This window comes from Polistes fuscatus, unplaced genomic scaffold (genome assembly GCF_010416935.1).
Source record: "Polistes fuscatus isolate 324 unplaced genomic scaffold, CU_Pfus_HIC Scaffold5, whole genome shotgun sequence".
Lineage (NCBI taxonomy): Eukaryota > Metazoa > Arthropoda > Insecta > Hymenoptera > Vespidae > Polistes > Polistes fuscatus.
In genome coordinates this window covers 12221035-12235814 of record NW_025113129.1, presented here as the reverse complement: position 1 = coordinate 12235814, position 14780 = coordinate 12221035, and the positions used below count along the sequence as shown (strand labels likewise).

At 40.3% G+C, this 14780-nt stretch overlaps 2 protein-coding genes across 3 annotated transcripts in view; one reads left to right on the top strand and one right to left on the bottom strand.

Moving 5' to 3' along the window:
• Nucleotides 1-14780, bottom strand: part of LOC122522559 (autophagy-related protein 16-1) — a 374631-nt gene that overhangs the window by 197493 nt on the left and 162358 nt on the right. The window lies entirely within an intron of this gene.
• Nucleotides 1-14780, top strand: part of LOC122522651 — a 58202-nt gene that overhangs the window by 35803 nt on the left and 7619 nt on the right. The window contains exons 3-4 of the mRNA XM_043643884.1: nucleotides 12791-13127; nucleotides 14060-14725. Of these exons, the coding sequence (XP_043499819.1) occupies nucleotides 12791-13127; nucleotides 14060-14725 (1003 nt within the window). The remainder of the gene's footprint in view (nucleotides 1-12790; nucleotides 13128-14059; nucleotides 14726-14780) is intronic.

Here is a 14780-nt window from a genome sequence, read left to right as displayed (position 1 = left end):
AAGGGGGTAGGTGGTGGGTGAAGCAAAAGAGAATGACATGGATGAGAAAAGAAAAAGAGGAGAGTGAAACTGAGAATGCTGTCGATGTCTCGGATGATTGCACCTTAATCGGGTGGGCTCCTTCTCGGGGATGTGAGGTGGGAGAGGGGGAAAATCCTTGTCATTCTATCCTAACGTCTTATCACTTTAACGCACAGGCCAATCAAAATCGAGAGAAGAAAGAAGGAAAAAAAAAACAATCCCCAACACGTAGGGAATGTTCTCCTATATGCTTGAGAAATCTATTGAGAAATGTAACCCGAACTTTGATAGTAGTAGTAGTAGTAGAAGAGGAAGAAGAAGAAGAAATGAATAAATTTACACACTTTGCAGATTAAATCTAAATTTGTCATGGTGTGAATTTTTGAAGGACAATTTGCATAGATCGAATAACGGTGAGAAGTAATTTTCTTTCGTAAGGATAAAAGGATCCCATATTGAAATCGTTTTACGATTTCCTTCCGTGTCTCTTGTCACACATATATGTATATGTGTAAATATATAAATAAATAGACGAACAACGTAAAAGATTACTCTCCGTTAAAGGAAAGATAGAGAGAGAGAGAGAGAGAGAGAGAGAAAAATAAGAGAGACATATAGAAAACTAAGACGTTCTTTGAAGTGAACGAGAAAGGATGATGGGTATAGGCGAATTACGGCAATTCGCGTAGAGTAATGTTTTTCCCGTGCGTGTTCTTGTTCGCGTTGGTCGCCGACGCGTAAGCGAACAATCGTGGACCGTCGTCTTCTCGTACAACAGCACACGGTATACTATATTCATGTAACATTCATTCTCCGCGTCGGCCGTCGTCCCGGCTTGGCTTCCGCATCTATTGTCAGCTCGTACGTTAAACCGTGCTCATATCTCACTCTCTCTCTCTCCTTCTCTCTTTTCATAGGGACACGAAGAAAACGAGTCTCTCGGTGATTGTGATGACGATTGCTAGCCAGCGCGAGAACGAATGCGCCTAGCGCGCTCGCGCGCGAGCAAACCACTGGCGCCCCGGTCGGTACACGTGTGTGCGTTAAAAGGAAATACTACAGACGTCAAAGGGATTAAGTCGTTGTGTGCCATTCGCGTGTCGTTAATCAACAGACCACTAGCTAGAAAATCGTCCCCGTTCCCACCGGCTCTTCTTCTTCATTCGAGAAATAAGAACGAATGTACGAATGTACGAACGGTGGGCGGCTTGGACATTCTAGTTTCTATTCTTCCTAACGTTATTATCCTCTTTCTTTCTCTCTCTCTCTCTCTTTCTGTCTGTCTGTGTCGAGAAGACGAGAATGTATGAAGGAACACGACGGGATATCTTTCATCTTTATCCTTAAGATTCTCCATTCCATTCTTCCTGGTCTTTGACTCGCGAAAAAACGAGTAGCTCGGTGCATCGATCCTTCGAAAACTTCTCGCTATGAGATAAAAACAATTGTAAGGAAAGAGATGGTAAGAAAGAATGAGAGAGAGAGAGAGAGAGAGAAAGGTCCTTGTACTATCCTCCTATCTCAGCCTTTCTCTCTCTCTCTCTCTCTCTTTCTTCCTTTTCTCTCTCCTTATTCTATCCTCGTAGGAGAAATTAGCGAGCGCGTCCGAGACAGGTGCGAAGTGAAGCATCATCGATCATATTTTATGAACGCTTCTTCGCGACTAAGACGCGGCAAAATCTTTCGAAACTAATAAATTCCATGTTCTCGGGTCATTAGAAAGAAATTACGGTGGGAGCGTTAACCGAAGCTCACGGTCGCGCGAAACGTAAAGTAAGAGAAAGAGAGAGAAAGAGAGAGAGAGAGTAAGGGAGACTGAGAGAAATAGATAGAAAAGGAAAGATCTTGGTAATAAGGAAAGTTTATCCGTGACGGCGAGTACGAGGAACAGGCAGCAGCCACGAGAAAGATGAAGAAACGGAAGGTGGTGGTGGTGGTGGTGGTGATGGCGATGGTGAAAAGGAGAGAAAGGACTGTGAGGAGAGTAAAGGCAATCGGGTGGTAGGTTTTTGCCGATAAATGTTCCTCAGACTAACGTTAATTACATTCCGCGCGTGAACGGTACCTGCGATCGAGAGATTCGCTGTGGTGGTGGTGGTAGTCGTCGTAGTTCTTGGAAACTGTTAGTGACAGAGGACTCCGATTCGAAAAATATAGAGTATTCCTTACTTTTCTAATACCATCTTATGCTCTTGGAATACCAGAGGAATCAAATTATATAGTTAGAGAGACAGTGTTACTTGTCAGCATTCGACATTTAATGTCCGCTCACGGAGACCCTTAGGGCGATGAAATCCCATAAGAATTTTCCTATTCTACCTGTCTAAGCTCATCGTAGACGCCGCTTCTACTATCGTCGTCGTCGTAGTCGTCGTTGTCGTCGTTGTTGTCGTAAGAACCAACCAGAAGATAGATAGGTAAGCGTTAATTAGCCGTAACATCGCTATCATCCTTCGAGTAAGGCTTTCAATTACTTCGGCGTCTCCAGAGTATCGCGTTACTCCGTTAATCAAGAAGGAGGGGGGGATTGTACAACCTTGCGTATTAAGCTTCACAGTGGCACGCGTGAATAGCACGTTAAGACCAACCTGCCTGCCTGTCTGGTTGCCTGGTTGCTTGCCTGGTTGCTTGCCGTCGATCTGAGTCGGCGCTTCAACTACCTTCCTGCGGTTTATACGGTGCTGCTGCTGCTGCTGCTGTTGCTGCCTGCTAATTAGCAGCCCTTCTTCTACCTTTCTAATTCCCTATAGCAATGAGAACGGGAGGGGGGCGTTTCGAGGGGAAAGCTCCTTATCGTTGTGTCTGCTTTGAGAGACAAAAAAAGAAAAAAGAGATGGGACTGATTCCAAGAGAGGTACGCGCTGATTATAACGCGATTAAATGAGTACCGAGTAGTAATTCTCGTTGCTTGCGCGCGAATCTCAATTCCGATCGTCGTAGTTTCTTTGATCGTAAACGCGACTGCATTGAAATCTTTCTCTCCCTCTCTCTCCCCTTTCTTTTTTTCTTTTTCAATTGTCATTGGAAAAGTGTCACTAAGCTTTTTTACCCGTCAGCCAAAGAGTTTCCCTTTCTCCTTTCCTTTCCTTTCCTTTCCTTTCCTATCAATTTCCTTTTATCTCTATCTTTCATTCTCTCGACGGATTTCTCCTACTTGGATGATGCTTCGGGAGGGTAAAGAAAAAAAAAAAAAAAAAAAAAAGGAAGAAGAAAATTCCTAAGTCAGGGGCTCCGGAGCGCCTATTAAATCACCGCCGCTCCCTGTGATTCTCTCGAGGATTCTTAAGAATTTATTCCCATGGTGGAGACTTCCTCTTCTCGAGAAAGAAAAAGACTGCGTTTATTTGCGACGTAACAACGTGGGTCGTGTGTTCGCGAGAGAAATACGATTGAGAAGGTAGGGAAAAAAAAAAGAAAAAAAAAAGAAAAAGTAGGAGCGAAAAAAAAAAGGGAGCGAAAAAAGGGAGGCGAAGGAAATATCGTTGAAAAGATAGTGCTGAAAGTTTCATGGACTTGGCGAGTTTTTAGCATACAATATAACAACCTTCTTACTTTCTTTTAACGATTAAGGATCGTTCTCGATAGCCTTAAAACGCATTATCTTTGATATCAACGTCAAAAATTAAAACGAAACAAAAATTAAACTTTAGTCGAATGTAAATGTAACGTATATATATATATATATATATATAGTAATTTCGAAAGTTTAGTTCGCGTAAATTGAAAGTTCAGTAATACCGAATCAAAGGAATCTCTTCGTAGAATTTTGTAACTTACAATTAATATTTAAAAATATTTCATCCTGATAATTTCTAAGAAGATAAATATTGATAGTACCTACGATGAAACGACGCAAAGAAATATTCCTTTTAAGATCATCAATAATGTTGAAGAATATAAAGAGAGGTGCTGAAGCGGAAGAGTAGTTTTAAAGTTGTTGGTCTGGGTTAGAGGAGAAATAATCTTGAAAACTCGGTAGTCATCTTGCCGGATGGAAACCACCATCACCACCACCACCACCACCACAACCATCACCACCACCACCCGCTGAGCTACGGGTACTCCGAAGACTCGATGGATAAGCGATATGTGTCAGTCAGCTGGTTAGGATAAACATGAGAAGGGATGAGACAAGAGAGGGAGGATCAGAGAAAGAGAGAGAGAGAGGGAGAGAGAGAGAGGCAGGTGAATATACCGACCAGTATCTCAAGCTTCTTCTGCGTTTGTTTAAGCTTAAACGATAGTGAATCCGAATAAATCATTCGAAGACGAGCTTGAAGAGAATGGGTACGGTTGCCAAGAACGTCAGACAGTACTCCCTAATACATGACTTTACCTGTCTGTTTCGTTGCTCTCGGGTCTTCTCGACTTATCCTACCTGGCTCTTCTCTTTAAAGTATTTCGCTTTACAATCCTCTTCTGCCTACTCCTATCAGTCTCCTTTCCATACTACCATGCATAATATTGCGCGAGAGTGAGCGTAGTGCGTGATAGCAAACTTCGTTTTCTTCTCTCCTTTTCAATTTGCATAATTTGCTACGCGAGAGAGCGTACACCCGCGTGCGTTTTCTTATTCCGTTTTTCCTTTTTTTACTCCTTTTCTTTTCTTTTCTTTTCTTTTTTTTTCCTTTCTTTTCCTTATATTTTGCTCGAAAAACGAAACGAGAAAACAACTTAAGGAGGACGTAGGTAACTGAAAAAATTACGAGAGATTCCTTTTGTCGAGCATTTCTTGTTCTTCTTCTTGTTCTTCTTCTTCTTGTTCTTCTTCTATTTGTTAGACGAAGAAGAAAAACGTTTTCCAGGCTCAACTTGATCTATTCGGTTCGGTGCTCCTAGTTGTCTTCCTCTCGAGCACTCCCTTATCTCATTTTAATCGCGCTCATTCGTCATGCGAGTTCTTCCATGAATATTGCCAAGTGTAATGCTTACATCGTTACACTGGAAACAGGGAGGAGGAGGAGGAGTAAAAGGGGCGCGAAAATCTGAGAACGTTAAAATATATTACTACTCTTGGATTGGCTGGAGTATGCTACTCTGCAACTGTAGCTTTTACTCCTTGACTATTCCCTGCTCCTAGGTTCTAACAATTATCCTACGACTTGGAGAGAATTACGAGAGACAGATATATAAATAGCAAACAAGAGAGAAAGAGAGAGAGAGAGAACGTGAAATTGTCGTATAACAACTCACCTTAGGAAGATCTTATGCATTTACGCACCTAACAAGATTATATTTCAATTTCTCGTTTTAATATCGATTAAAATATCTCGAAGAATGTTTTCCTATTAATACAAATTTATTAACAATCGAGAATCCCCCGCGTGAATCGTGATCGGAATAAACGTGTCGGAGGCAATATCTTATGAAAAAAAAAAAAACAAAAAAAACAAAAAATAAAAATAAAAGAGACTTTAGAGAGAAAAGTGAGAAAGAAAAAAAGAAAAAAGTCAAAGAGATCGGAAGAATAATAATTAACGAGAACTGAATCTTTAATCGTTAGGTAGGTATCCACCCACCGGCAAGCAGGCAAGCAGGGCGGGTTCTAATTAGTAAATATCGCCATGGGTAATGAATTGCATCTATCTCTTCTATATAACGGAACGGTAACGCCGCTCTGATTGCGAATTAATTACTTATATCGTACTATTTGCATATGCAAATCGGCCTCTCCCAACTTGGAGATACGAATGGGACGGGAGGAAACGAGACGGAGAAAGAGAGAGAGAAACCTGGCCGAAGGAGAAGTCGGTGCAGCAACGTAGAGATGCGACGAGAACGAGCTTTGGAAAGTTGTTGTAACATTCTGAACGAACGAATGAACGGAACGAAACGGGGGACAGAAAAACAGAGACACAGAGAGAGAGAGAGAGAGAGAGAGATGATGCAGAATACAACAAGAGAAAGAAAGAAAAAAACGTCCGAGAGATACACGGATATAAAGAGAGAAAAACAGAGGAAGAAAAAGAAAAAGAAAACGAGAGAGAGAGAGAGAGAGAGAGAGAGAGAGGACGGTAGCTGGACGCACTTATCGTAGTATTCGTTTCTATCGGAATGTTCTTGTAACGGCGCATGTTAACGACGCATGATAGCTCTATGATAGCCGTAATATACACGACGATTACAAACGGGAGAATGCAAATACCTTATTGCACTGTGGCTGCTGGCGCTGCCTGAACGAGCATCGTTCTACGTATCTATCGCGTATCGAATTCCCATTCGCATATGGGATCGAGAGAAAGAGAGAGAGAGAGAGGGTGGAAACAAGTATACACTTTTGTTTTCCAAATGAGATTACGAATCATCGTCGGGTGCAGCGCAGAGATCGCTGTGAGATAGAATGAAAGGATTACTTCAACGTATTCGATCTCCATTATCTGCATTAAGAATCTTTTCTTCTTTTTCATTTTCATTTTATTTTTATTTTCCTTTTTCTTTTTCTATTTATTTTATTTTATTTGTTTTTTTTTTTCGTTTTCTCTATATCTACCTTTATTGTTGCTTTAGCAAGAAATATAAAGAGAAACTTTATATTTAAAGTACGCAAATGCAAAGTGGAAGCTAATCGTCAGACATATCCTTCTTTATCCGAAGAATAAATCTTCGAAAGCGTAGAAGCTTTACTTCTTTCTACTCGTCGCTCCGTGTTTGTTCATCTCTTTCTCTCTTTTTTTTTTTCTTTTTCTCCTCTCCTCTTTCCCCATTTTTATTTCTTCTATTTTTCTATTTTCCTATTATTTGTTATTTTTCTTTTCCTCTTTTTCTTTTTTCTTTTTTCTTTTTTTTTTTTTACCTCTTCGTTCTCTCGGTGGTAAGAAAAGCATGCGACAAAGCGAGACGTTAAAACCTTCGTCCGTTGTAAGAGAACAACACAGAAGCGTTTCTAAAAAGCAACGGACCACTTAGTTCCTTCTTAGACTCCCCCCCCCGCCTCCACCCCCTGCCACCCCCACCCCCGTGTATCTTTCCCTAGTCTTTTTCTCGCACTCTTTTTCTTCTCAACGCGAGTACCGCCGCAAAGAACGAGAAGGAGCGAGAAAGAGAACGAGATAGAGATAGAGAGAGAGAGGAAGGGCGGGGTGAAAAGAAAAAGAAAAGAAAATGGGGGAAAAAAGTAAAGAAAAGTAAAGAATCACGACGACAGCTTGAGAAAGCGCGACGACGACCCAGCTCGTAAGCGATGGCCCGTTTTGTTCCATCGTGGATAACACGTCGACGAGCAACGAGTTTCTGTTGCTTTCTCTCTTTAGGGAGGGGTTGCATCGAGGGTACATCCAACGAAAGGATCAAGAAAAAAAAAATAAAAAACACAGTGAAAAAGAGAGAGAGAGAGAGAGGGTATATGAGATGGTGGGATGCAGTATTGGACAAGAACATCGAGAGTAAACGGCAATTCGTGGTACTGCACTTTGTTCTCTTCTAAAGAGAGAATGAGAAAGAGAAAGAGAGAGAGAGAGAGAGAGACTGAGAGAGGTAGTCTCAACTGGCAGTGTGGGCCATGTATTAGCACATGTACGTAATTGTGGCCATTTGTCGAAAAGCGAGAGAGCAAAAGGATAGTCGGGTTAGGTAGCTATGGTAGATACTCGCAATCTCGAACGAAGGGCGGATAGAAGGGAACGAGAGAGAGAGAGAGTGAGTGAGAGAGAGAGAGAGAAAGAATTTCGAATCCCAGAGAGGGCGTCTCGCCTGGTGATCGTTGCTGAACGCGCAATGCATCACAGGATTGCGTAGACGACGACGACGACGTATATTTTCGAGTAATAACACGTTCCCATAGAAAGGACCCTCTTTTCAAAACCACCAAATATACTACTCTTTTATTCTCCTCTATTTTGTATCTTTTTCTTCTTTCGTTTTTTTTCTCTCGTTGATCTTTTATTAATTCTTTTTATCGATACCCGTCATTATCAGCACAAAAACAAAATTGGGTCAGAAAGAAAATCTCCGCAGATTGGTATTTGCAACAAACGAATTCGTATCTATGGGAAAAGATTTTTTAAATCTTATTTCACGGGGTATAATTATTTGGTTGTTTGATCTAACGAAACGATTACTTTGTTTTTATTAGAGATGTAATTTGTTTAATAGAACGATTATGTTATAGGAAGAAATTATGGAAATGAAAGATCACGTTTTGTTATATCAAAGTATATTACTTTTTTTTTGTAAATAGACGTTGCCAATGCTTCCGAATTTTTACAATAAGTTTTATCGGTTTATCCTATGATAAAAAAAGTAAGAGAGAGAGAGAGATAGATCTCTCGCTTCACTGAAATTTAAAGCTGATTAGTTAATTTGGATATTATGCGCTCTCTCGGTGTACAGGGGGTAAATAATGTAGCAGATATGAAACGCGGTTGAACGCGTACGACTATGACCACCACCACCACCACCATCACATGAGCAACCGCTTTTTGCTAGAGAATCGTTAATATATACGCTTATCCGTGTCTGCTGGGATTATTCGCTCGGTACACTCACGCCAACTGGAAATGAATACAAAAGAATAATGCAAATTAGTCGCATCTACTACCCCTCTTACCCCTTTCATTTCACCTCGCACTTTTCCGCAGCCCGCTTTTTCTTTCTTCCTTTCTATTTTTTTTTAGTTAGAAGAATCATCGTTAATATTGGATATGCGTTAACCCGTAGCAAACAAAAAAAAGAAAACTCTTGACCATACGCGACGCTTATCTCGAAATATTTATCTAATGCATCTTATATTATATCCATCTAACATTTCTTTCTATAATTCTTTCGTTCCGATCAATTTCGGGGGGGGAGAAAAGTAATTCACCCCGTTGGCTTCTATCGTCGGATATGTTTATAAATAAGGGGGGTGAAAAGTGTTTGAAGAGAAACACGAAAGTAAAAAGGAAAAAAAAAGAAACGAAAAGAAACGAAAAGAAAAGAAAAGAAACGAGAAAAAAAAGAAAAGAAAAGAAAAGAAAAGTTCGTGAAAGGAGAAAAATCTAACTTTACTTCTTTGCTTCTTGCGCGTGCACGCAAGCGAAGAAAATTGTTTCTATCGACTACGCGAAACTCGCCACCATCGTCGTCGTCGTCGTCGTCGACGTCGACGTACAGCTCGTACGACTACGTTGTTCGTGCCGTTGCACTCGACGTCACTACACGGCCAAGTTTACCGTAGCTGTGTTTCTCTTTCCATTTATTTCGTATTGATAGAAGTCGCTCGGAAGAGGAACAAGAAGAACACGAAGAGAAAGAAGAAAAGTAGAAGTAGAAGTAGAAGTAGAGAAGATGGGAACGAGAAAATAAGAGAAAGAAAGAAAGAGAGAAAGAGAGAGAGAGAGAGAGAGAGAAACACTTGTGTCTTCATGGGAGACGAATAATTTGAGATTCATCGAGATGCAGCGGGGCGAGCCACTTGTAATTCTTTTCCAACGACAGCCGCCTTCCCGTTCCACTCCTTGCACTTTTCTCATCCTCTTCAGCCCCTCCTCACCCCTTCACCCCTTACCCCCGTCATTCTCTTCCTCTTATCCACGGTGTACCCGTGCCTTGATCCGCGACGTCTTTTTTGTCTCGCCATTTGTTCGGAATAGGTACGCTGAAGGAAAGTGTCTCTCGAGAAGATATAAAAAGAATGAGAGAAAGAGAGAGAGAGAGTGAGAGAGGAAAGAATAGAAAAATCAGAAAGGGAGGGGATGGAAGAATATTGAAATGAATAAGACGAGAAAAAGAGTGAGTGAGAAGTGAGAGAAAGAGAGAGAGAAGGATAAAAGGAAAACACAAGGAGAGAATAGTGGGGGGAGGGGGGGAAATAGTAGGCGGGGGACATCACTTCGGCGAAGTTAACTTCGCATTTAACATCTGCTTCGGAGGTTAAAATTTCCCTTGAGATTTGCTCTAAGTTGTACGGGACGAAGGCGGCATATCTTTTGTCCCGATTCTTAAAGAGAAAATTACGAAAGAAAGTGTGTGAGTGAGTGAGAGAGAGAGAGAGATAAAAAGAAAGAAAAATCGTTATCATCGAACGATAGATTTTTCCTAACTTTGTATTTTTGTATTATATTTTATTATTTTGTTTTGTTTTTTGTTCACTCGGTATCATCGCATTGGTAGGAAGACTTTTTTTCGTACCATCTTTCAACGACGATAACATTTGACGAGTTAGTTTCAAACATCCTTTCTTCTAATACACTTTTACTATATTTCTCTATTTCGAAGTTAAGAAAAAAGTTGAACCCTTCGAAAAAGCGGTCAAGGTTTTCGTTAGATCCCAATTCTCACGCGGTAGACATTACACTCTTCGCAAACCTTTTTTCTTTCATTAATTATTTCTCTAAGAGAGAATATAGGGGACTGCAAAAGTTCATGGATTTTGGCTTTTAGTGCCCGTATCTTAGTTTCTCTTTAGATAAAAGGGCTTTGAGTAATAATATCTCACTTCGGAACCTTATCCCTTTGCCTTTATCCCCTGTTTCTCTCTTCTCTCTTTTCATCTTCTCGAAAACTTTTTCCTTAGATATACTTTTCGTATCTAATGATTTCGTAAAAACGAAGACAAATTATTCCTTTCTTTTTTCTTTTTTATTTTTTTTTTGCGTGTATAAAATCGAATTAAAAAGTCTATTCGAAATTATTCGCTAGATGTATGGAAAAAATAAATCAAATTTTGTCATATTATTTTGTTCGTAAAATAATATTCTAACTCGGGAGAGTCGAAACGAGAGAAGAATAGGAAAAATAAGACACGCGTAAAGTCCTACGTAGGTCGATCTCTTAAAAAAAGGGTGGTTTCCAATAATCGAGAAGAACTTGGGGGTTTTGCGTTTATTAGATTATATTCTCGACGGAAGCCGAGGGGTTTATCACGAACGGATCGTGTTAGACCGTAGTGATTTTTCTTCTCTTCGTAAAAGGAAAAACGAGAGAAAGAAAGAGAGAGAGGGAGGGGGTAACGCGTAAGAAAGAAAAAGAAAGAGATACCTCCTGGAGAATATTGAAATCATAACAGTGCAACCTATGAATATTATTCAAGTCTTAAGGCAACATAATCCGAAATCGATGGTGCGACGTTGGAATAAATTTGGCCTTGCACACCGTTATACCAGTGGGTGTATTCTGATTCATTGTATTCGACGACTGATACTAACTTTTGTGACGAAGTTAATACGCGTACGAGAACGTAAAGATAGAGAGAGAGAGAGAGAGAGAGAAGGATAGAATGATATATATATATATAGAGAGAGAGAGACAATGCGCTAGGTTTGAGAAGTTTCAAATCCATACGATTAAACTTTGCCTTCTGCTGTTCTACTTCTCTTTATCTTCACACTGGAACATATTCTCTTTCGATATACATAAAATCATACGTTATCTTAGTGAAACTTCGTCCGGGATAAGGAGCTTCAATGATATTGAAATGGATATATTATAATAAATCGTATGTATATGCTATGTACGTACCATTTGTTTCTCTATGTAACGCTCAGAGGTGTAATTAACCTTGCGATCTCGTTCCTCAGTAATGAGACTTTTTGTAAAACTAACACTTTTATGGTATAATTAAGAATAATAGAACGTAATCGCTGAGTTCAGTAATGTATAACGCGTATATTATTATTACGTGCATACGTGTGAAATATGCATTCTATTAGGTCGCGTGGCGCACGTCGATGTGCACATTCGATTTACCTACCGGTACGATCCTCCTAAGACCTCTCTTCTCTTTACGTAATTCCGTTAAGGTATTACCTTAGCCTCTAGGCTTCGCTGAGTAAAAAGAAAAAGAAAAAAGAAATGTTAGTTGGAGGAAGAAGAAGAAGAAGAAGAAAATGCGATAGTTCCGAGGGCGTTTCGAGAAATCGATGGTTTTTTTCTCTTTTTTTTTTTCCTCGAGAACGAGTCGCACGCGATGCTCGAAGCCACGAATGCTCGAATGAACTGCGACTGAACAGATAACAACGTCCTCCTACCTCTGAGAAAAATTCTTTCTCTCTCTCTCTCTTTCTGTTAAGTCCTATAAACGCATTTACATTTCATTATCGTTAGGATATACGTTGTAAGATAGCCGTTAAGTTTCTTTAGTCGAGATTCGCGAATTAATGATACGCTTTGCGTCGGCGAGTGTCACCCTTGCAATTATGCTATCCCTTTCTCCTACTTCTTCTTCTTCTTCTTTTCTTTGAACGTCTCATGAGAACGGTTATTTCAACGATAAACCGAGAACTCTCTTTCTCTCCTCGCTACTAATCCAGCCTTTCTACTGAGGAAGTACTAATGCTGGTGCATGCTGCTGCTGCATACGCCCTCGATGGAAATCTCGATCGTTTGTAACCAAGGGTATTGAGCACATGACTTCGCGAATCGTTACGCAAAGGATCGCAGTTGAAATTTCCTTTTTCATGCGTTTAAAACCGGTCGTGATTCTAGCTAAGCGAGTTCCGCGCAAGATATAAACTTAATATACGATTGTTGTTACTACCGCATTAGATTTTATCGTTATCCTCTTATATTTTGCTTGATAATTAAAAGCGTTTTCGATTCTACTATCCTCCTCTGTCGCAATAAGAACCGATATAGATCGATATATTTAATTGCTCTCTAGTAATTTCCCTCCCCCCTCCCCCTCTTTCGTTAATTAATACAATGCCGATAGTTATGATAGTAATTAAGATCTCATTTGATATAGAGAAACTAAATTGTATTTATATTTTATATATCTATGTATATATATATATATAAAGTATAATTGTATTCATTGCATTTGATTTGATTTTCTTTTTTTATTTTTTTCCAGATCCGCCAATTATGCAAATGCCACGAAAACTTGCGAATTATCCGATATGGATCGATTAACGGTAGCCGGTTCTAACGCATTCCAAACTGCCAAGGACTTTGATTATCTCGAAAATCACTGCGTCGAGGAGCCGGTGAAAATGTGCGAATTCAAGAAACTTACCGGCCGTATTCTCAAGACCGTCGATTCGGTTTACCAGGATGTTGGTACGACCGACGAGTGTCGCGAATTGTGCTTGAATTCGCCATTCCGTTGCCATTCCTACGATTACGGTGACACCGGTGATATGGTTTGCCGTCTTAGCCATCATTCCAGAGCAACCCTTTCGGATATTCAGGTAAGAACGTGGTAGATGTTGTATACATGTTAACGTGTGGGTGTGTGTGTGTAAAACGAAATTTCTACGTCTACTCTTGTACTCGTGGAAATTGGAATTTCTAAAAACATAGAAAACGATTCCGAGACAGAGAAACGGTTTTGCGAGTTTCCCCATTTGTTTCGTTTCATCGTGTTAGACGGTAGTATAGAGAATGGACAGTAGAGACTTTCCGTAAAACCCGATTACATCGAGTACGCATAAAACAAATCGAGATGGTCTGCCGTAGAGCGTATTCGCGGAAAATCTAGTTTCCACCGCAGATGCTTTGTCCGTCGAGCCTTGCAGCAATAGCAGTAGGTGGTAGCTTTTCTGAAGCGAAAAGAAAGGGAAGAAACTTCGTTTCCCAAGGATGCATTCACGAACATTGGAAAATAAAATAACCAACGATGAAAACGTAAATCTATTCAATTTATTCGTATTTAAAGTAATCTCTAAAGGATGAATTATTAAATAAATATCCTGTGCCGACAAAAAAATATGTAATTTAACGATACGTCGAATAATACGTTGTTTGAATAAACGAATAAAATCGTTGTTCTCTTTTTTTATAATTGGATTATTCGCATCGTTTAAGTAGATGCACGTGACGATATACGTGACTATACGATTACAAATTCAAACAATATGAATTAGTAAAATTTCATTTACGCGACTAATCGTTTTCATGGGTATAATAATCATAGAAATTTACGAATAACGTGACGAGTGTTATAGTATACGCCGGACAAATGTTGCTTGTCATTCTCACGAACAAACACATATAATATATTTATTTTATTCGAATAAAATCTGTCCGCGAGAGAGTGTATCATTTATTTCAATGGGTATTACCGTTAAAGAAAAGAGAATAATTTATAAGGAGAATTATATATGTACGTTTATGATTTCAGGAACCTTATTTGGACGTGGCGGAAGCATCGACGTACGAGTTGAGTTCGTGTTACAACGTAACTATCGATTGCCGTGCCGGGGATATGGTAACTAGAATCCAAACCAGCAAACTATTCTACGGAAAGGTTTATGCGAAGGGTTCGCCGAATTCGTGCGTGCAAGACGTGAAGGGTGCACTCGAGTTTGAGCTACGCATGGCTTACGATGACCTAGAATGCAACATCAGACAGCAGGGTCTTGGCCGATATCTGAACGACGTGGTGATTCAGCATCACGACACGATCGTGACGAGTTCTGACCTTGGATTAGCGGTTACCTGCCAATACGATCTGACCAATAAGACTGTCTCGAACGAAGTGGACCTAGGTGTGCACGGTGACATCACCCCAGCTATGTCGGAAGAAGTGATCGTCGATTCACCGAACGTAGCAATGAAGATCACCGATCGTAGCGGGAACGACGCGATCCCTTCTGCCGAAGTCGGCGACCCATTGGCACTCAAATTCGAAATTCTAGATCCCAACAGTCCGTACGAGATTTTCGTTCGAGAACTAGTAGCCATGGACGGCGTAGACTCCAGCGAAATCGTCTTAATCGATTCCGACGGTTGCCCGACCGACCACGTCATCATGGGACCACTCTACAAATCCGCTACCTCTGGAAAGGTGAGTGCTACCTGTTACATCGTAACATATTGCATTTCCTACTCTTGTAAATCCT